The 23,890-nt window shown below is 39.8% G+C and overlaps 1 protein-coding gene across 1 annotated transcript in view; it reads left to right on the top strand.

The window, feature by feature from the left end:
- Positions 1-2,767: 2,767 nt before the first annotated feature.
- LOC124166911 (bumetanide-sensitive sodium-(potassium)-chloride cotransporter) overlaps positions 2,768-23,890 on the top strand; it is a 44,466-nt gene continuing 23,343 nt past the window's right edge. The window contains exons 1-7 of the mRNA XM_046544622.1: positions 2,768-3,809; positions 12,597-12,744; positions 15,010-15,105; positions 16,701-16,954; positions 18,335-18,449; positions 19,715-19,854; positions 21,681-21,878. Coding sequence (XP_046400578.1) covers positions 3,516-3,809; positions 12,597-12,744; positions 15,010-15,105; positions 16,701-16,954; positions 18,335-18,449; positions 19,715-19,854; positions 21,681-21,878 — 1,245 coding nt within the window. The 5' untranslated portion in view covers positions 2,768-3,515. The remainder of the gene's footprint in view (positions 3,810-12,596; positions 12,745-15,009; positions 15,106-16,700; positions 16,955-18,334; positions 18,450-19,714; positions 19,855-21,680; positions 21,879-23,890) is intronic.

The raw sequence follows: 23,890 nt of genomic DNA, 5'->3' as shown, positions 1-23,890 counted from the left end.
GGGGTTCAGGCGCAACTAATACTGGGGTGCTTGGGGTATTGCATACCCGCCAGGGTTAGCGGGAGGTGCGGAGGCCTTCCGCCGGAAAAAATTAAGATAAATGGTTCAAAATGGTGATTTTTACGGCCTTCTGAGGGATATTTTATTAATCCTCACACTATTCTATAAGCAATATTAATCCAATTAAGTAAAATAGATTGAACTTAAAAATTTCTCTGAGCTCTGGGGGGGAGTTTTATCCCCCAAAACCCCCGCTCGCTGCACCACTGTTTACATCAATACATATCCATACTGGTATACATCAATACCAGTATGGATTGCACTTCTTTGATTTTTTAAATATTTATTTATTTTACACGAGGAAATATGATATACAAAGATAACGTACAACCAACTAATTTTATTTTAACAGCCTGCAACACGTGTTTCTATAACTATACAATAATCATCACGTACTTACCAAGTACTTACTCGTGCAGCAATCGAGACACGTGTTGCATGCTGTTTTTTTTATAAAATAAAATTAGTGGGCAGTAATCTATTTTTATCATTCGATATGTTGTTCCACGATATTTCTCCGCAAAGATTTGAGTTTATAAGGAAATATGCACAAATAATTTTGTTGTGAGATTAAAATAATAAACGAATGAAATTTATTTTTCATAAATAAATGAAATAAAATAAACAGTATTTTTTGCATAGCAATATCAATTCTATCATAAGTAACAGCACCCGGCGATACTTGGTGGAAATGTTCGATCTCCATGAGAATAAAGAACGAATGGTAAACTCCTGGAATATACCCTTCATAATGACACTACGAGGCGAAACCCGGTCGGTGTCCATTTAAATAATGTCGATTCTATGTAGAGTATAATATTTGAGTCAGGCCCGAGCTGGGCCGCCGGGACACCGGGTCGTACCCTGGTGTGCCCTACAGCCTGGTAATCTTTGGCGCTCTGCTGTTCCGGAACCGACAAATTTTACTGTCAGAATACCAACACGAAGCAGTTAATTTTATTTCAATAATGTCTTTAACAGCATGACTAACACCGTGTTAAGTAAACAAAACAATTATTCAAATTAGTATAATTAATTCTGAGTCGTTCCGCAGGGTTCCCACTCAAACTAAATTATAAAATTCACGGTTTATTCCCGGTTTTCACGGTCTAAATTGCGTCAAATTCACGGTCTGTTGATAAGCCATTTTAGGCCGAAATATTGGTGACGTAAAATCACCGCCCGCACGTTAACTAAAAATTTATCAACTGCGACAGGCGCCGTGAATTCAAACGTAGCAATGAAAGTGCTATTTCTCATGACGTCACCTATCGATATCAAAATTTAGGTGAAGCTTAAGGTTGTGAGTGGCAAAACGGAGTGAGCAGTGAGGTAGGGAAGTAAAGAAGTGTATGATTTTTCTCCAGGGTTAATGAACACCTTGTTTGCCGGTCTTCCAATCACAGGCTCAAGATCACTGTGTCGTCATGGCACAAGGACCAATAATTGCACTTCGAATATACGTGTGGAGATAAATGTGTGGACAGTGTCTGTATGTGGCTCGGCCTTGAAACATGATTGAAATATCTTTTTTTTCTTTTGATCTGTCAATAGTATTTCTTTTTCTATAAGTTGGAGAGATTTTTAAGGTTTAATGACGAAATTCACGGCCATTTCCAGGTTTTTTCACGGTAGACGAAATTCACGGCTTATTCACGGTTTTAAGGTTTTCACGGTTGAGTGGGAACCCTGGTTCAGGTAGTCATCCCCTACATAGTGCTGGCGCCCACGGGCCATGGCCGTCCGTATTTTGTTTTAAAGTCGAGCTTTTCATTTCGACAAATAATAATCGATTGATCGAAAAATCGATTTTTACCGCAATTTTTCCGAAAAGCGCTTAATTACGGAATATCGGCTGTTACGAGATAGGTACGAACTTATCGCGAGCGAAGTGGTAAGTATACCAACTCATCCCATTATTTTTCTACAGCTAAAATGTGTATTTTATGTGTTTTGCGAATGAATAACAACCATGTTTTTTTACCAACTATATTTCTTTTCAAAGGAGAATAGTCAACTTTTCCGATTAATCAATCATTTGGTTCAAATTTCTATTATAGTCGAAAATTCCAACTTTTCATTTCGATAAAAAATCAAGTGCTCGAAAAATCTGTGATGATCGACAATTTTTTCCTTAACATAATCGAAAATCGCTTCATAACGGAATATTAGCTGTTACGAGATACGAGCTTAACGCGAGCGGAGTGATAAGTGTACCTACTCATCACATCATTTTTCTAATACTAAATTGTGTGTATGATTGTTTTTCGAATGAATGATTATAGCCATGTTGTGATACGATCTGTATTTCTTTCAAAACATAACAGTCAAATTTTTCGATTAATCCATCTTTCGGTTAAAATGACGATTTTTGTAGTAAATTAGAGCTTTTAATATCGACTTAAAATCGATTGTTCGAAAAATCGTCTTCTCGAGGAACCGATTGCTAGAATAATCTATTTTGACATACTTTTTTCCATCACTAATCGGAAGTCGCTTCATTACGGAAAATCGGCTGCTACGAGATCTGAGCTTAACGCGAGCGGAGTGGTAGGTAGGTGTACCAACTCATCCCAGCAATCCTCTAATTGTCCCTCCACAGCTCTTCCTCACCCTCCTAAACCACTCCGCCTCCTCCTCCTAACATCCCTCCTTCCCGCGAAGGACTCTCCGGCGGGCATAAAGGAAGCTTCAACATCCAGCACCACCTCATATGACCGCTCCGATCCGACGGAACCCGAAGCGATCCAACAGGTGACCGACTCCCCTTCAGTGACGAAACGTAAGGGAGTGAGGAGAAAGAGATAAGAGAAATTCAGATTACGATCGCCTTCCCTCAACAATAGTACGGGCCGTGTGATTTCCTGAACAGTGGCACTCCAGATGCGCAAGGAAGCGCTACTACACCTGATCTGTGTTTTCAGGCAGTGGTGACGAACGTGAGGTACATCTCAGTACCTGCGAACTGCTTGGGTGAACAGGAAATTCCACAACAGTGTGCGACATGATTTTTCGGGAGCAGCCTTGATCTGTCCTGCCGACTATCAGGACCAGCACACGAAAAGAGACAAAGCTATTAAATCTGGTTGAGAACAGACGATTTTCTAGTTCTCCCAGGGAAGTGAAAAACTAGCCCCCTTTCCCACTGACAGACAGTGGACATCTATGCTAAGGACACAAAGGAATCTCATCAGAAGTTGTTAATTACCGATACTGAACTTCATTCAGCGAACCAGTGCTTCTCCTTAAGGTTTGAGGACTTATCTTAACCAGACCCCTGATACAAATGTTATTCTAATATTGGTGTGGCAGAAAGCTAGCCTTTTTCAACTGCTCGACCGTTGTGCTCCACAATTTATGGGCGATATCATCAAAAGGAGGACTTATAACTATCCATTTCAGCAACCCTTGTAATCCTCAGTCAGGGTTGAGATCGTCTCGCCCGGAGACCGAAGATGGCTCCAGAAACTCGGTTCACCGTGCGGAGGGTTTCCCGGGACGCTGCCCAGGTGGCGATGCCTGGGGTCCCCGAGCACGCCACCCTCGAGATGGTGTCCACGGTGCAGCCGGCGCAGGGGTACGAATACAACCCCGGCATGCGGCCATCGTCGCAGCTGACTATCGAGGCCCTGCCCCGGCTGGACAACTACCGGAACATGGCTTCGGTGCAGGCGGCGCATCGGCCGAGTCTGGGGGAACTTCACGGGGAGGAGAAGAGGGTGGAAGACGAGGAGGACATCAAAGACAAGGTGAGGGTCAGCGAATACACAGATTTCGTTCGGTATGGTATGGTTATAGGAGGAGGCAACCGACAGCTGAGGTCGATTGCAACATGAGGGAAGGATAAGGAAGGAAGGGTGGAGAGAAACCCGGGGTCGGAATTAGCCAACTCTTAACGAAAGGCACCAAGGGGACAAAGGCGTAACGTCCCATCCGACGGACGGAGGTCTGTAGGACAAAGCGTTCAAAATTGAAGTTTTACTGGGAACTTTGATGGCATGCTGTGCTGGCAGTTTTCCAATAACCACCCCTTGAAATACAGAACGCCCTTTCCAGTGAGGGTGGGATAGATACCTCATCACTAACGACATTTAAAAAATGGCTTGATTTAAGAGCAACGAATAAATTTCAAATTCATTTCACTAACATAATTGGAACACCAGAGAAAAAGTCCTAACCAATATTTGGCAATTTAAAACAAATAAAACTTCTCTGAATAAAAGGCGTGAGGCTAAATCTCTGGATACTCGTCATCACTGAATAGATATTCGAAGGCATCCTAACCGAGGACAATGACGTGAGTCGCCATCAACATTGCATGCGGTGCGGCAGTGACTTAAGCTTTTGGTTAACCTTCACTCAGTACGTGAAAACAAATGTTCGTTTCGATGAATAAGATAATGATAATAAATCTCACCAAATCTTGTCCGATGAAAATAGATTCCACCTCAGACTTAGCCAAAGCCATATCCTATACCGTATGCTGAGAAGGGGGTTTCCTTCCCCGAACTCATCTCGAACACTGTGAAAGTTAGTGAGTCTGTGCACACTTTGCCTGAATTTCCATCTGAATTCGACAAAGTAGGGCCTTTCGGTGAATAGCTGATATATCTTATAAAATCAAGAACTCAATTTACCTCCAAAGTAAGCGGAGATATGGGCGATAATATTCCTTATGAGCACTTAACGGTTGTTAGTCCTCATAGAAAGACATAAATTGAATGCAGAGCCATTTCCATGAAATAAACGTAATTTTGGGCACCATTTTAGAGGTAACCCTAGAAAAATAAAAACTGAATGACAAGGCCCACAAATTTTCTTTTTTTATCGCCTATGGAGTAGCAAATATCTACCAGATATCTTTCAGTGGAAACGATTGCAAAATTTGGCGCGAATAGATGAATCTATCTTTAATCCATTCTCGTTTTTAATACCCTTCAACCTCACACTACGTCCCTCAAATATGTATTATTAAAATTACTTCTGTGATGTAATCTCAGTAATGGCGATAACATTAATAAAATACATCGTAAAGACATGGCCGATATTGGATTTCACTATTACGGGCTGTGGCTTTTAGGAGGGGCTCATACCCCTAATGCCTTATAAAATGCAGGTCCAGGGTACATATGAGTACACCCTTTTCAAAATAGTCACAGCTCAAATATAAACATAAAACTCAGTATTTTCTCAGGCGTAAAATTTACATACCTATTGGTGATGTTAAAAAAATAAAACTTTTGGGCTATGTCACCGCCTCAATTTTTGGGTGGCCCCAACGTTTTCCGACCGATGCTGGTCGCTTTCTCAAGGGATACTGTCACAATCAGTTGAGAAAGCGACCAGCATCAGTGGAAACGATTGCAACATTTGGCGCGAATAGATGAATCTATCTTTAATCCATTCTCGTTTTAAATACCATTCAACCTCACACTACGTCCCTCAAATATGTATAAGGGATACTGTCACAATCAGTTGAGAAAGCGACCAGCATCAATCGGGAAACGTTAGGGCCACACAAAAAATGACGCAGCGACATAGCCCAAAAATATGTATTTAACATGAGTACCCGCGGAAGTTTTAACGAATAATTGCTGTGTTGTTATTTTTTTGTGTCCACCGCGTACTATTTGGTTTGTTGCTCTACGTTTCGCAGCCGTTGCCGGTCACTTGTTCTCCGGGAATTAGAAAGTTTCCCTAAGAAAAAGTGTCCGGTAACGGCCACGAAATGTCGGACAACAGACCGAATAAGTACGCGGAGAAAATCCGAAAAAAAACAAACATCACCAACCGCCAAAATGACCCGCGAGAGCTTAAACGAAGAAAATTTTACATATTTAAGTTACAGGCAAGAGGTGACAAGGTCTCACTCTAAACTTGTTGGACATTTACAGATGATATCATTCGTTTCAAACAAGCATAACCACAAGAAACGAGGCAAAATATAACAGGCGAAGTGAGAACGGCGCACCCTCTTAACTCCCTCGCGAATGTGGAAATGAACCTTAGTGAGGAAACATCCGCGGGATTAAGCACTTACAGCTCAAATATAAACAAATGACAAAACGACTTCCTTTCCTTCGACGGATTTATTTTCCTCGATACGACATGTTTCAACCTCAATAGGTCATTTTGAAGTACCTTACCGTACTTGAAAATGACCTTTTGAGGTTGAAACATGTCGTATCGAGAAAATGAATCCGTCGAAGAAAATGAAGTTGTTTTGTCATTTGTCAACTTCAACTTCCACAAAGTTGAGCCGGAAACCATTGAATGTACTCAAATATAAACATTTTCCTCAGTGTTTTCTCAGAGTAAAAATTAGCAACTTTAATTTATATGCATGTGTCGACAAGGTTTCACTCTAAACTCCCTCAACATTACCAGATAATATCGTTCGTTTTAAACAAGCATGACTTCAAGAAACGAATGATACGATCTATTAAGCCTAAAACCAACCAGGAAACGCAAATTTTGCACACTCCTCCTCCGCGAGTGTGGAAATGAACCTTTTTAAGGAAGCATCCCATGGATTAGGAAGCGAAATCTCGCAAGAGAGGTCGAGCGGGCACGAGCCACGAGATTAATGAATTTAGCGCCAATTATCGCCTGCCAAGAACGGGAACCTCTCGCTTCCATTAGTGTCTTCGATTCCTTCCATCCGCACATTAAGTCACCTCCGGTTATTTCAACTGCTTGGCCGCGACGTCACATCGAGAGAGCAATTAGCGATAGATGAGTGAATGAATTAATGTATATTATGCTCCAGGATAACCTATCTGAGCAAAGAAAGTTAAATACATATCATGTTCTGCTCTGAAAACAAATATCATTTTCACAAAATATTTCATTTCAGCGATACAAAAAATAATTTTCTTCGATTTTAAAGAAATCATAGCGAGGCTTCACAAGAAGAGAATGTTTTGGCAAAAACGGCATAAAATATTCAATATCAATAACACAAAAATATAAGTATTAATACAAATCGTAACGTATAAAAATAGAAAGCTTTGATTACGAAGAAAAATTATAAACTAAAGAGTGGACTGTCATTAACGTGCATGAACGAGATAAAGCACGTTAATGACCTTCAAAGAACCACGTATCGCCTGATTACGAAATAGAAGTACACGAAAGGGGAGGATATTGACGGCTACAAAAGGTAACAGGTACACCTTCGTACGGATAGTTGACGTCTGTCCTCCTAAACTTTGAAGTCATCTATTTCGAGTTTCATTGTTATTTCTAACTAGAACGACACGCCCGATTGACTCCACGTCGCTTTCTGGTGCGTTGAGGAATGGTTAAACGACGTTTTTTTCGATTTAGGTTCGCAATCACAGAAGCGTTATTGCAGTTTTTAGCCCCCACGGAAGGCCTCCGAAAGGTTTTTGTTTAGCGACACTCCACTTCTGACAAAATTCTGGCCATTATCTGGGATGAATCAGGGAGATAAATTTCTTCGCAAACCTAATCTGCATCCATACTTTATATTTCGAGTGATTACAAGCTCATTTTTTACTTTTTAGCGCAATTTATACCCAAGTTTTTGGAAAAATTGTTTTTTTATATTTTTATTGTTATTCCTAATGTATTACGAATGGAAAAGTAATTTATCACCGAAAACCATTTTGGGATATTTAGCAAATTTTATACTGTTTTAGAAAAAAGTATGGTTTTTTATTTTTTATTCGTAAAGTCGCATTATGAATAGAAAAGTAATTTACCACCGAAATATATTTTGGGATAATTAGCCATTAAAACATAAAATAAAGAAAAACAATGGGAAAGTCGCCGTATTCTGAGACACTGCAGAAAATATCAGCTGTTCCTGGGCTCAAAACCCATACATCTCTCTTGGTCACCGATTGGACGCGATTGGGGAGTGATGCCTCTTGGCTACGGTCAATGGACAGTCAATGGATGTCACTGGCTGCTCCCGTACCTTACCGTACTTGAAAATGACCTCTTGTAGCTGAATTATTGGGCCCAATTTCATCCCATAGAAAGTCGATTTCTGTTGCCACTTCGGTCGAATTGTAATCGGTTTTCAAAATGCCCGCGGCGCAGTGATGAGTGCAACGCGATTCACTTATTTTCAATATTTTTCATCGCATTATTTTTATTTTCAAACCACCGGATACAGCTCTTATTGGCCATTTTACACCAGGGTATTCAACAAATGTAACAAGTAAACGTACACAAACAACCATGCCCTGGACCGTGGAAACCTACCCAGACGGGACTCGAACCCGCGACCTCTTGTTTGGCAGGCGAGAACGTTACCTCGCCGCCACCGAGGCCGGCAGGGTAATTAATAATTATTATAATATTTGTCACTGCAGGGAATAGCTCATGGGCTTTTTTTCCTTTCTGTAGCAACATTATATTATGGTTTCGCAGATAGTGGACCCTGGTCGCTTCCAGAGCGGCGAGGGTCTTCCCGTCCCACCCTTCCATCCCTATCCCTACCCCGGAGGCGTCGCGACGCGTCGGTGGGCTCCTATCGCGGCGGCGTTTCCATCCTTTTTCCTTCCCTTCCACACCCCTCTCCGGGTGCGCAGAGGTATCAGTTAAGATACTGGGTCCCGCCCCCGGTGTGTTGTAACCCCCCTTGGGTCCTTGGAAAAGTAATTATTCACCGAAAACTATTTTGGGATAATTTAATTTAATAAAGCCACTACAACATAAAATAAAGAAAAAGAATGGGAAAGTTTATCCTGACTCACTGCAGGGAATAGCACTGAAAAATTATGAACTTGATAGATCACATCATCATGTGTATAAAGTTCGGTTAACGCCCCTAATTATACCATAATAACCCGTGGAACTCGGATCAATTTATCCATCAGCGACACGAGTGGCGACTTTCATATACTCATTTAAATTCGCGGCGGGTGAAAACACATTAAGAGGCGGACTTTAGGATCACCTTTTGTAATATTCGTGTACGCGTGCTTCTATAGGCTTGCGATCATCATCAGGCATTGACATATTTCAACTCCAGACAGAAGTGTACATCTCCCAAAAGTAGTGGGAGAGGAAGAATCAGAAGGAAGACAGGGGGAAAGTTGGGAGGGGTTACGTTGTAAACTCTTCCTTACTCACCTATCAGGCTCCTCTACACTCCTTTCAAATAAGCCTAATCATCACCCACTTTTTATTCTCTGAATGATGAAATGCTATTTTTTAATGCTATTTAATGTATTTTACACTTTTCGGAAAAAGCGTGTTTTATTCATTATTTATATAGTTGTCGTACTAATATTTTTTTCTAGATCTCATAAAATGTTTTTTCTTTAAAAAAATATTTATTGGCTGAAAAAAATGGTTAAAAAGAAAGCCTTAAAACATATACAATACGTATTTACCTTTGTCTGACTATTGTAATGAGACGCGTATATAAATAAACGCGAAGGTGGTTAGTGAGCTCTTGAGCTTTCAAGTGCTCAAATAAATCGTGGAAAAACCAATAGGTGCTCTTCGAATTGAAGTGCATGAATTCTAGATCGTAGGACAGATAAGGGCGTTTTTTGAACGTCTTTCTGCGGTGATTTTTGAAGACGATGCGAGGACGATGAAGGCAATTAATTGTTGATAACAATAAAAGAACTGTAAAATGAAAATTGGATTACACGTGGCCCTGATGGGTAGGACCCTCGCAATGTTTTGGATCCGTCCCTCACGAGCTTGAGTCCTCATAAAATGGACGGATTAAGCTCGGAGTCGAGGCTGAACCTTCATTAGAGGGACTTATACCATCGATGGTCCACACTAGAGTACCTTTACCCTTATTTCCCTCTTTTTTATTAGAATATAAATTTGAATTTTCAATTAAACTTTAATCCTTTCCATTTTCCTAATTTTATAAAAGAGAGGCTTTTAAGGTTACTAAAAACTTCCTCATACAAAGTGCGGTATAACAAAGCCTAAATCGATGCAAGACTCGTTAAATCAATTTGTAAACAACATTTAGAAATGAACCGACGAACGATGAAATCCCTAATACTTTCCGTGAATCTAAGCGATTACTTCAAATGTTAAATATTAATTAATCTCGTCTTGTTCACCCCAAACACCTTTACGCGTGAGTCAGTCCGTCAGTGAGTGGTCGGAAGTTAGTTATAAACTGCATAGATGATATAACGCTGAGCTTTTTGCAGAACTATTTTAGGGTGAAATTTTCTTGGACTAGCAATCGACTCACGGTTTCGAAATTCAGGTATTCGGTTTCGATATATACACGTATTAAAGGGTGATAAATCGATTTATTCAGTCAGTTTGGAAAGGATTATTACGAATAAAACAGAGTATATAATTACCACGTAACTAAAATTTGCTGATGTTGAAACACGTCGCAAATTGTAAGCAAAGTTAAATACAAAAAAATTGGCACTTTGTCAATATGTAGGCGTGTCAATTCATTCTACGCATTCCAATAAATGAAGTTCACTGGACTCATAGACTCGAGCGAGGTAATTCAATTATGCTTCAAAGTGGCGTCAATTTAAATGATCACTAAACTTCCATGAAAACTAAATGCGTAAAAGAATACAGTCCTAGGACCTCAATGAAGAACTAACACATCGAAATTCTCACATCATGCGTCCTTTTGGTTCTTAGTTATAAAAAACACATCAATTTTAGTTCCTTTTATAATGATATTACCTACTATGATATTTTCTATTCGAAGTGAAAACTATTAAATGGAATAACATCGTTTAATAAACCCATTTTACTGCGCGGAGGGGGAAAACAAATCAAAGATTAAACTGTATAATCCTCTATTGTAATATTCGTGCTGCTTACTGCGACTACCACGATAGCTAAGAATAAGACCTCTGCAGCAAAGACACGAGGTATGTAATTTCGCTCCGTGTACTACATTTTTTACATTGTTTCTTATTAAAAAATAGTAGATGAAGCCACTCACTAATTTCCACAAGGCTTAGTAAGTACCCCTATAGATTTCATCGAATAAGCGCAATTTTCAAGGGGAGACTAACCTGACAATTTGTCGCTGAAATTGATCGGGATAAATAATAGGTTGCAGAAAAATAAATCCATTGTTTATAGTGAAATTCCTGAATTTATTTAACACGTTTCGTATTGTCCGATTTGGGTAAAAATATGCACCGTTTTGTTCCATAATTTACTGTTTAATCTATTCGGTTCGACTGATTTCGACGGAATCGACGAAACCGTAATTGCACGTCATAAATTGTTATATATAGGGACCACAAAATTTACAATTTCAGCAGCCTCGCTTGTATTTTCACTTTTATCAAAGAAAAGCTGTGAAATATATTGAATGTTCTCTTCATTGACTTCCATTTTTAACACCTTAAACGAACTCACACCTGAATCGATCAAGCTTTTAGTGTGAAATGTCACCTTAACAACGAACATAAACCTGAAATTATTTGGTCGATACATCACGATATATCGATCATTACAGCCATTTTCCGAACAACAGCCAAATAATTTATTTAGTGTGAAACGTAACCATAACAACGACCATAAACCTGGAATTTTTTATCGATACCTACTTCACGAGATATCAATCATTACAGCCATCTACCAAAAAATAATATATATTTCTTTTAAAGCCGTGCGAAAAATGGGCGTGCATTAATTACGTGAGGTGATTTTTGGAGATTTTTGGAAACCCCTTGTCCTTTAGTGGGATATCGTGAGATTTAGCCCGACCCCCTCCCTCTGCACGAGAGATAGTTCAAAATACGTATTTTCAGAGTAAATACGTTGATCTATGCTTCATTGCGTTGGATTAATTAAAGAAACAATTTGTATTATTATTTTCATTTAAGATGAGTTAAGAATAATATTTCAGATAAGACTAAGATAACACTATTTCTTGCGGAAAAAATTACTTGATATTTGCCAGGACCCTTCTCTCCCCAACATGAGATTAGGTAAGAATTGGCATGAAGTTCCCCTAAACGCCTTACGTACTCATAGGTGCCCCTATAGCACCAAGTTGCTTCAGAAATATTTACTGCTTTCCCGTCGTATAGACTTCGTAAAATGTTCTCGGGATCGCCACCGGGTCATGAACTGCATAACTGCCGACGTTTCGATTTTCACTCACAGCCATGAGGTCGATGGCCGAGTCGGACATCGAAACGTCAGCAGTAATGCAGTTCCTGACCCGGTGGCGATCCCGAGAATATTTCACGAAGTCTAGTCGCCGGGAAAGCAGTAAATCTTTCTTCTGATAATAGAATTGTTGCGTGAAAGATATTGTTTTTGCCTGAGATGGCAATGGATGAAGACACTGGTAATTGTACTGTGTTCTGATACATAGGTTGCTGAACTAAACATCGAAACGTGGGCAGTAATGCAGTTCCTGACCCGGTGGCGATCCCGAGAACGTTTTACGGAACCAAGTTGCTTCATTTACCATTCTTAACGCTCGGAATTCCCACGAAGTATTGCTATCACCCATTAATTTAATTCACTATTTCATGGATGCCTTCTTTATAATATGACTTTTATCCCCTTACCCCTATTCGCAGGACCCGACCAAGGGTGCGGGGCACGGCGCAGGCGGCCATGGCATCAAGCTGGGTTGGATCCAGGGAGTGCTCATCCCGTGTCTCCTCAACATCTGGGGTGTCATGCTCTTCCTTCGACTCTCCTGGGTCGTCGGCCAGGCCGGAATCGGTACGTGTGACACGCTGCGAACGCAAAGAGAAATGCATTTCTTATAGTCAGGCAAAAGATTTAAGTCAGAGGTAAGACGAATCCTTAATTTTTTAGAGTAGGAATCATAAAATCATGATACTACAATCTAAGGTAGACACCAATTGATATCTACCAATAAAATATCATTATACTTATCCGGGATTCGAACCCAGATCTCCCGATCGCCGGTCAGGTATAAAACTAAATATACCTCTGAGCAAGGGGACTGACAATGAATTTCAAAGTGCTGACCTCTCAAGCAATCACTAATGAACATGACAACGATAATATTTGGAGGACGCGACCGACATATGAGGTCATTTGTGCCTTCAGAGATGGTAGAGAGGGAAGGGTGGACAGAAACCCTGGCGTCAGCATTAGCCTGCCCGTAACGAAAAGCGCCAAGGGGACCACGTCTTAGCGTCCTATCCGGTGGGCGGAGTGTTGTAATTGAAGTGCACCCAACAATACAAAAACTTAAATCTATCGGTTCTGCAGTCTATGTCCCTAATCTTATCCGAGAGATCAATTCTATCATAATAATTAGGCTCTCTCAATACATCTTGAACATCAGGCACAAAGTAGTCTATTTTTCTTCTTAATAACTACTCTAACATTAGTGAGATAGTCTCTCGTTTACTTAACAAGAGTTAGATTATTACTCAACATAATCACGCTACGCTGACGAATTCGTGTTAACCAGTTACAGCATAAACCCTAACTCTAAAACTTGACAACTCACTCTCTCCTCCTTAACCATCCCATAAGCAAATATGATATAGCAAATCCCCCTAAAGCTCAAAAATCTAAACAGTATTTTGGAACGGAAAATCCTTGAAAATCAACTTGTGCTTTACTACCGCCTTTTTAATGATAATAGGCAATGATACATTTCATTATTAAATAAATACGTTAATATTTGAACAAGCAGACAGCGATTGCCACCATTTGTCACATCAAATGCAAAATAGAATGCTATTTTAGTATAATGTTTATTTAATTATTATTGATTTGATAAATCCCCAAAAACGAATTTCGATGCTTTATCCCTTGCAAACAAATTTCACTGGTGAAGGCTTTATGCGCCACAAAATCTCTCATTATGGCATTACTTCTACTTATACATGAATACCATGGAGTCAAAACTGTGAGCTGCATTCGTTTCAAAAATATGGAAAGAGAGATTAACAGTACGTAATTATTCTGCCACCTCCTCGCTAATCTTCCGATCCCGATTTGCGATCAACATTGATTGAAATGAGAGAAGTCGAGAAGTGAGGAACGAAAGCTGAAGCAAGTCGTGATTACCGAATTTCCTCGATAATTAGCAAGGATGTTACCAAATTTTCGTAGCTTGCAACCTAAGCTAATTGACACATGCTTCCCAAAGAAGAAAACTGAATATTAACTGGGGTGAATCGCCAATTCCAACTAGCAACAAAAAGCCCTTCGTTAAGACACCGATCAAGACACGAAAATTTAGAAAATGGCTATGCAGAACCTTCAGGTAAAACAACAACAGCACGGCCTCTAGCGGAGTGGTTTCACGACAGTAATATCCCACATAAAATCGTTTCAGGCTTCATTTAGTTGAATTTTACTACACCCACGATAAAAACACAAATGGTAATTTCCACACTATTAAATAAAACACTCAACGACCGATCATGGTTTCAGCACTCTATGCCGTTTTCAAGGTGTTGAAAATTAAAAGAAATTCTTTTGGAAATATAAAGAACAAAAATACCATATCAGACAAGCCATTTGCCTTGACCTGGACGCGAACCAGGATTCCCCGAAGTACCGAGTGCTCCAAACACTTCGTCCACCTCAGCCAGCTTTTACAGCCCTATCGTACTTGGCGTAACACAATACTTGAATGTATACCTCAAATTTTATTAGAATGAGACATTGCAATATTTCCACTCATAGTTTTATTCTTACACAACGCGTTTCGTCGTTACAAACGACATTATCAAGTGTGAAAAAGTCTTAAAGAGTTTCTCCTTACGTATATCTTGGTGCTTGAAGGGAGGGGGTAAGTTGGAGGATGGGGTTTGGGTGACGAGAAGTGGGGATATTGAAGGCTGTGGGGGGGAAGGGTTGTTTCTTAGGGTCACGAAGAGAAGCAGGGTTGGGGGGAGAGGAAAGAAAGGTTCCAGGATGGGTGAGAGTAATACGCACGCCTTCACTGTCTTCTTACTTACTCTTCGACTTACTAATTTTGTGCGATTTCCTTTCCAGTTCATTCGCTCATCATCATCGGCATTTCGGCCATCGTGTGCGTTCTCACCACGCTCTCGCTGTCAGCTATCAGCACAAATGGCGAAGTGAAAGGAGGTAAGATTTAGTATGTTAAAAAATCGTAAGCTTTCCCGGCGAATACAATAGAAAAAATCTTCTCGAGATTGGAACCGGGTACGGCTGTTTAAGGCAAACGTTTCGACGAGAAAATCACTCATCGTCATCGGAGCTAAGTCGATCTTAGCCATGATGACGATGAGGGAGTTTCTCATCGAAACGCTGACTTTAAACAGCGTTAAATGGTGCCAAACCAGACGATTTTATTTAAAGGTATATCCTTCCATAACCTGCTCAATCCTTTCTTCAATTGTTGCCTTATACCCTTGATGTACTAGATTTATTTATGGCATATCTATGATCGTTTCAAGATTTCAATGGCGCTAAAGAAATGCACATGCATCGATCTTCATTCCCTTACTCTTTTTTTCGGCACACTAGCGCTAACCATCGTAATTTGGCAGGGTTAGATACTAAGGTCAAACATGGTCTCTTACTCAAACAAAACCATTGACAGGAATTGGATACCCATGAGGTAAAGATTGTTTTCAGCCGCCAAAGGTAAATACTTTTCGAGATATAAGCGACAGAACGTGCCAGGAAAACGTCTAAATTTATGCAACCCACAGCGCAATAAAACCCCCGCCAGTGCTCTTAATCCTAGCAACAGAGTTTAAAAACCGTTTTACACGGGACACTTCATTGAGCAATCTTACGCATGCACGAAGGCGCAATCAAAATTGCGTCGTGTACAGCGGTGAATTGCAAGGACACATGGGAGAATACGTGAATACGAAACGGCAAAATAGCCCCTGCTCTAATTCCAAGCTCGCATTCTCGCAATTTCAACATGTTTTTAACGCTAGTTTGCGCTATGATGTGCCCCGTCTGAAACGGCCCTAAGGGGATGATTTTGTTCAGCAGGTTGCATAAATGTAGCCGTTTTCCTGGTACTTTTCGTCGCTAATATCTCGAGAAGTATTAAGCGTTAAAACTACACCCTTATATCTATTTTCTGTTTCCTAGCAAACTTGAACGAGATCTAGTGGTGATACTTGAGGTACTTTCCTTGTAAGGCGGAAGCAAAAACATTCGGGAGAAGTTTGATGGAGACTTTCGCGGGGTGGTACAGCATGCGTATCAAGGTTTTCGGGTTGACATCCGCGTCGCTTCATCTTCATGACGACAGTTTCGCCGGCGTTGCAGCTGGCGTCTTCAGGTTCGAAGTGTTTGATTTTTTTACTCGTCTTATATAGGCCTTGGTTTGCGCAAGGTGCGTTCTGATTGGTCCGTTTGGGTATGAGTCTCTTCCATGTGAAGGAGGCTATCGAAATAGCGAAAACATTAACATTGAATAGGGAGGACAATTATTCCTTCTTAAACGGACGGCCAAAAACCTGCATCAAACACTTCGAACCTGAAGCCGCCAGCTGCAACGCCGGAGAAACTGTCGTCATGAAGATGAATCAACGCGAAGGTCAACCCGAAAACCTTGCTACGCATTCGAGAGGAGGATTTGTTTCATCTAGAGATGGGCTTCATTGCGGAGGGATTGAACATTTCTTTTTCCAAGACCATCCCTACCCACTGTCCAAATAAATTTCTAATGCACAGCACTGTCTTCCTTTCTGAAGGGGGTATCTACTACATCATCTCGCGGTCCCTGGGTCCCGAGTTCGGGGCCTCAGTGGGCATCGTGTTCGCCTTCGCCAACGCCGTGGCCGCCTCCATGAACACCATCGGCTTCTGCGACTCGCTCAACAACCTCTTGCGCGAGAACGGCCTGCAGATCATCGACGGCGGAGTTAACGACGTCCGAGTTGTGGGCGTGGTGGCCATCTTCATCATGGTCATCATCTGTGCCGTGGGCATGGAGTGGGAGTCCAAGGTGAGACGCAATTACCACCTAAAGGACATGAGACTAAATACTGTTAGTCAACTCTCGATTATTCGACTTCAAAATATCCGGGATATTTTTCTCCACCATGGACTTCATTTTCGAATTATATTACGTAGACGAAAATTGTGAAACTCTAAAACTTAAGATGAATTTGTGCCGTGGGCATGGAGTGGAAGTCCAAGGTGTAAAGTATTAACCCCTAAAAAACAGACGAAATACGGTAAACTTTCGATTATCCGACTCCAAAATATCCGGGACATTATTCTCCCCAGTACAATAATTTTCAAATTATATTCTGAAGGTGACGACGGTGAAACTCTAAAACTTTTGATGAATCTCATTTATGTTCATCCATTTATGCAGTTGTGAAAATGAATGCAACCTAAATGTTTTTCACACGACGGAGTAAAATGTCCATATTTCATATAAGAGTAGAATTTTCTGTAAAAAAATATGAGTCTTCACTCACCATAAATGAGATAAATAAATTGAATATAAAATAGATAAATCAGCCCAGGACAATTCATGAATGAATTAAATTGCCATTTAATTTTAATTTTATCAAGTTGTTTTCGTATTCTCAGTTATCTGTGCTTTCCATTATCCGGACCTCGCCTTACATTCATTAGCACAGATAATCGAGAGTTGAATGCAGTGCACCTTCATAAGACCAATTGCAGATGCTTTATCTTCGTCAAAGAGATTTATGATTGCACCTGATTCCCAACCTTCCATCATTTTTAGATGTTTACCACGTAGTTCGAGCTGCTCCCGTCATTGTAGCACTTTGACGTCGCTTATTACAACATGTAAATTGAAATGGGGACTTTAAAACATGTAACAGAGGATTGTAACACAGTGAGATAACTACTGCATACAATATTTTCATAATAAAGAAGATTTAAATACTGATATTGCTTCTAATAAATAGCACAATGTATTCCAGGATACACTACGACATAAAGGAGAAAATCATTGCTGTTTTTAGATTTTTAAATACCGTTAATCATTTCTTGATAGCTGGTAGTACAACCATGTAAACAGAAAAATTTCTACCTTCTATTTAATTCAAGCAAAACATTAATCCTCACGTAATTCTTTAACGTATGATAGAACTCCCTCTTTGTTTTGCCAATTAAATCTTACTTACACCACTGAGCATACAGGCACATAAAACGAAAAATTATGCCAATTGATTGATTCAATTTACGAAACGTGATGGATTGAAAAATTAAAGCTGTAAAGTCCACTGCATTGATTAACTCGTCGAATTCATCATCTTTTACGAATCAATAGATGTAACATGTGTCTTAAGCATTGCACAAAATGGTCAGTTATAGTCATCTATATTCCTCCTTTAACTCGCAGGCACAAAATCTGCTGGTAGTCATCATCGTCGGAGCCATAATAGATTTCATCGGTGGAGCAATACGAGGACCACCGAGTGATCTCGAAAAGGCACAAGGATTTCCTGGACTAAGCGGTAAGTAAGATGACTAACCAACACTTCATCCCGCCATTCCAGACCTTACCAGTGCACACTGGTCTAAAAACAAAACAAGCAAGTCAAATTTTTGAAAAGGCTTAGTCTGAGGTGGAAACATGAAACTTTGAAAATATACTCAAAACTGGGAAAATACCAATGAATGGGATGTCAATTATTTTTCACATCCAATGGGGAATACACAGAGTTCCAATCATGATGAGAGGTCCAAAGATGCGGCTGTATTCACATTTCTCTAAAAGATCTACAGTTTAAAAGGCTAGTGACTCCATTTAAATGCTTATAAGAGAAAATGGCATCATCTATTAATTGGTTGCTCTTTATTCACTCTAAGTTTCATAGAGAATAAACTCTTTTCAAAGATTCCGCGACGCCTTCAATGATGACCGATAATGGGAAAATATAATACACAGAGGTTCAATTGGTTAAGCTCACGCACGTTTGAGCCCTAAAATGCCCGCATCTACGAAAATTGCTATATATTTTGGCCAACTGTACACCAATTTTCGGTTATGGTACGGTTAATTTTCGTTTATGTATAATAAAAAAGAAGCGCTCAGTAGTAAATTAGAAAAATTAAAAGAAGAATATAAAGAATAAAATAAAAGATAAAATAGAAAGAAGATATTAGAATTTTGACATGCCTTTTTTCAATGCTTGCAGATGGTAACTAAGATATTAAAATTCATAGTTGCCGATAATTTTTGATTAATTAAATACTTAAAATATATTTTGCTTAAATTTTCAGTCTAATCTTTTATTACGAATATTTTTTGTAGAAATAATCATTCGATATGTTATTGTAAAAATCATTGTTGTAACCCTAAATTATTTTTGTGCATCAAAATTATATGCCCATTTTTATTTCAAACCCTGATTAAGGTTTAAAAAAAAACATAACGTCGACAAAAATTGCATTTCAATTTTAATTTTTCACTCCAAGATTTAAATTTTATAAATGTACATTTTAGTGGCGGTTTACAGTTCGCCAAAAATATTAATAAGTTACAAAATGCTGCATACATGCATGTATATCACTAAGCCGTCAACTACTGACAAAATTGACAAGATGGTAAGGGTACTGCAAAAGCATTACATTATCACCTAAATAAGAAAGTAATAAAACTGCCCATTTGGGGTGCAAATTTCAATACTACCTCATGGTCTGTGTCTGAAAGATATGTTCAAAGTACGTAAATCTAAAATGTGTATTCATCAACACAGTTTTTCCGAAATCTTTTCAGGCGAGGTGTTTAAGGCGAATGTGTGGTCTGACTACCGCTACAGCGAGAATGTGAACCAGGACTTCTTTTCCGTTTTTGCCATATTTTTCCCCTCTGTCACCGGAATACAAGCTGGAGCCAACATTTCCGGAGATCTCAAGGTAAAATTCATGGGAAAAGAAGAAATAAAATCATAAAATTTTCCACATGATATTTTTTCCACCGCCACTTTGTTATTTTCTACAAAGCTACTATTTTATCCTTTCTCTGACGTACCCAATTTCTTAAAAGATGACATCGTCATTTTCAAAATTTTTATCTATTACTGGTGCAAAACAAACTGCTTCCTTAAATTAATCGCTACTGCGTTTGATATATTAACACTAATTTCGGCGGGTGCTTCTCAGCGTCAATTGTTTCACGTAATATATATTCCTGCACAATTGATAGTGAAGTGATAGGACTTTTTGATTAGGGAATAATAGCTATTTGAAATCATGTATATAATTTATCTTGAAACAATATGATTTTAAAGAAATGTTTGCAAAGGGAAAACCATAGTAAAAATATATCGTTCATCATTGGAGTCGAAGAGCAAGCTCAATAATTTAACGAAAAATAAAGACCAGAATAAATTTCATTGCAACGTAAACCAGTTCAACTCAGTGGCGGATTAAGGGGAAGTTACAGGGGTCATGACCCCCAACCTCAAATTTTAGTTTGCATATAAAGGAATAAAGGGAGTGCATGTGCAAATGCATGGCTATTAGTCCTAAACGTGAGAGAAGTTTGAGTTGCATTTATCGTAGAGCGTAGCATTCCCTACTATGGCTCAAAAATAAAACTTGTTTAACTTCTTCAATGTATAAAATTGTTCAATATCATCTATTGTTATGAATAAAAATGAAATTTTAGGCTAAAAAATTGGTAAAAAGGGGTATTTTTTATTAACACGCTCCTCTCTCCTAGGAGTATACCATACTCTCCGAACCCAGATCATGATCCCCCTCCATATTTGACGCTGAATACGCCCCTGGTTCAATTTGTAAGAAACAATTTGATGCCAGCAAATAATTCCAAACTAGAAAAGTTCAAAGCACTGCAGGAACAAGTGACTTTGTACGCAGTAACTTGTTCCTGCAGTGCTTTGAAATTCGTCGTCGCAGACCAGCGGCAAAATAAGGGTTTTTCACCCCGACAGTGGCTTAGTAAGCACGACCCTCGCCACATGTGCCACAGTGTGGACTTGTGACGTCAACGTCTTGTTCGGTAAAACTCATCCCGAAGTTCGCTCTGAGAAAATGGCTAGGTGGTGTAACTGGTTAGCACACCTGACCGGCAATTGGGAGATCCGGGTTCGAATCCCGGCTAAGTCAAATAATTTTTCATGGCGAACTTCATCCTTTGGTGTATTTAACTTAAAAAAGTTCGTTTCGCGTGAGTTACTTTCTCCGGCACTCAATCCATTTCTGGTCCCTCGACGTGGATTTTACTCAGCCGGTTATCGATCTTGAGCGCACTATTCAAAGCATCAATGAGTCTAAAGCCTGAATCACACGATCATGTTTTCCGTCCCTCTGAGTGACAGCTCCAGCGATAGCTTTTCAGGGACCAAAGAAATGATCGCTCGTCCCATCATTTTATGAATCACATGTTCACTCCCACCGTCCCATTTTCTATAGCTTACTCCTTCACTTTCAAACGGTCGTTCAATTAAAAGCCAAGCGTGGCGTTACAATCGCTGTAGCGGCCGTGCGTTCTGATTGGCTGAAGGACGGTGCAAGCTATGGTTTCTGCGACGGAAAAAGGGACGTGCCGAATCATGGAAAAAGGGTTGGAAATCCCATCCCTCGAGTCATCGCGGAAAATGATCGCGAGAAATTGTCATTTTTTTCGTCATCACTGGAGCTATCCCTCCAATAGAATGGAAAAAATGATTCAGGCTTAAGCAGATTGAAAAAATACACTTCCTTTGCTCTTTTCTTAGGATCCAGCTGACGCTATTCCCAAGGGAACCCTTCTCTCCCTCCTCATCTCCATGATTTCCTACGCCGTGTTCGTCCTATTGGCCGGAGGTGGCGCCCTCAGAGACGCCAGCGGCAGCGTCGAGGACCTCGTCAACGGAACCATGTCCAGCTGCGTCGCCGCACACAACTGCACCTATGGCCTTCAAAACAATTACTCCGTGAGTTAATTACAATAATATTCGATCGTAATACTGAAACTTGCAAGGGATGACCCCGCCAAATAACCTATAGGCCGCGGGTTTGTATTCCGCATTGGTGAATAATACGCCAACTTGGGAAAGGATATTCATGATTCTGTTTTTTTTTTTCAAATTGTTGGAGAAAACTAAATTTCAGTAATATGAGAGTTTAAATGAATCGTTGAAAATGAATAATAAAAAATAAGCCCGTAAAATCAGCCAAAAGAATGGAAATCGCGTCAGCCTCAGATAGAGTAATCGCAAAAGTGGGAGGATTTAAACAGCAAAATATCCATAAGGCCTCACATATTGAGATGCATGTTTTTATTATCATTTGAGACGGTGGCCGAAATATTTGCTGCACGTCGGACCGCTGGAAAAAAATCTGGATTAGTCAAAGAGACAAGAATGTTGCTTCATTACTCCATACCTGATCCTGAAATATAACGAAATTTGTAAATAAGGAAGAGGTGAAAATTGAAAAGCTAGTTATGGTTCATTCTCTAACTTTGACAAAAGAAATTTATCGATTAGAAAAAAAAACTCACGTACCTTAAGGGCTGTTAAGTTTTAAATCTGGGTATTACGATGGCTCGTTCAAAAAGTTTTCCCTATAAATTGTGATAGAGTTTGAAAAATGAAGAGACACGTGTTTTTCCACTTTCCAACACGATGCCTACCTCTTGAGCTATTAGCCGCGACAAATAGGCGGTCTCAAACATTAAGAAGATATGTTGAATACGTCACGAGCTCATGCAGAACGTGCCGCCACTTCTCCTCTACGAGTGGGTCTAGTGTTGTTCATCTTTTCCACACCATCGCAAGCGACTCATTCCCTGTAAGAATGAACGAGTTCAAAATGAGTGCATCCTGCCGCAAGTCGCTCAGTGATCAGCTGATCATGAAGCCGTGATCACTCGGTGAGAGGGTACCGAATTCAACAGTACACAGCATGACTTGTTTTCCTAAAATAAAAAATATTATTAAAAAACTTTTTTTCCAGAGAGCATTATATAATGGAAAAAAGGAAAAGACTAGCCTTTCACCACTCGTATAATATATCGCGGGTGCTGGTTAGGTAAATTAGAAATGAAAGTAGAACAGCCTGATGGATGAGTAAGAATGGGCACGCAATATTATATCTGAACCTGATCAGCACCCACACTTCATTCTCCGAGGGACGAAAAGGTCATTTTTTAACTTTTTAGTTCATTTTATACCGTTTTTATTATTTTTTATTTTATTCTAAATTCCCAATTTTTCGTCGTGAATCATGTAGTCCATCAAACCAGAGCTATTAGAGAATTATAAGACAACAAGTTCATAACTTACGCCATGTATTGAGAAGTTTAAAAATTATTTTTCTAAATGGATATTTAGTCAAGTAGAGCACAATGGAACTAAATTTCAAATTTATGATTAATGAATATTGTATTGGCATCTGAAGCAATCAAATGGGCAAAATTTCAAGCCGATCCGACAATGGGTAGGTATTGTACGGTATTTGGAGGAGGCGATCGACAGCTGAGGTCATTTGCGGCATGAGGGAAAGGTATGGAAGGAAGGGTGGAGAGAAACCCGGCGTCGGCATTAGCCTGCTCTTAACGGAAGGCGCCAAGGGGACCACGGCTTAACGTCCCATCCGACGGACGGAGTATTTCGCTTAAAATGTCCTCCACAAAGCATTCAAGCAGGGATCGGGCAGATCCTGAAAATTCTCTGCCTGCGCCGGGATTTGAACCCGAGCCCTCGGGGTGGGAAGTCAACACTCTTGCCGACAGACCAACCAGATCTCTGCGAAAATAGGAAGTGGGTTAATAATCAATTACATGATTCCATCGATGACAAAGACGAAGCAAGTTAAGAAAAAGACTCAATATTCAACAATCAGGCATTAGACATTTTAAATGCAATGGTGGTTGGCGTAACATGGTGAAACTCCTTCATGATGCACAAAGGTTAAGAAAAAGACTTTGCTGTTTCACAAAATA

Source organism: Ischnura elegans, chromosome 10 (assembly GCF_921293095.1).
Source record: "Ischnura elegans chromosome 10, ioIscEleg1.1, whole genome shotgun sequence".
In the NCBI taxonomy this organism is placed as follows: Eukaryota; Metazoa; Arthropoda; class Insecta; order Odonata; family Coenagrionidae; genus Ischnura; species Ischnura elegans.
This window is presented reverse-complemented; position numbering and strand designations above follow the sequence as displayed.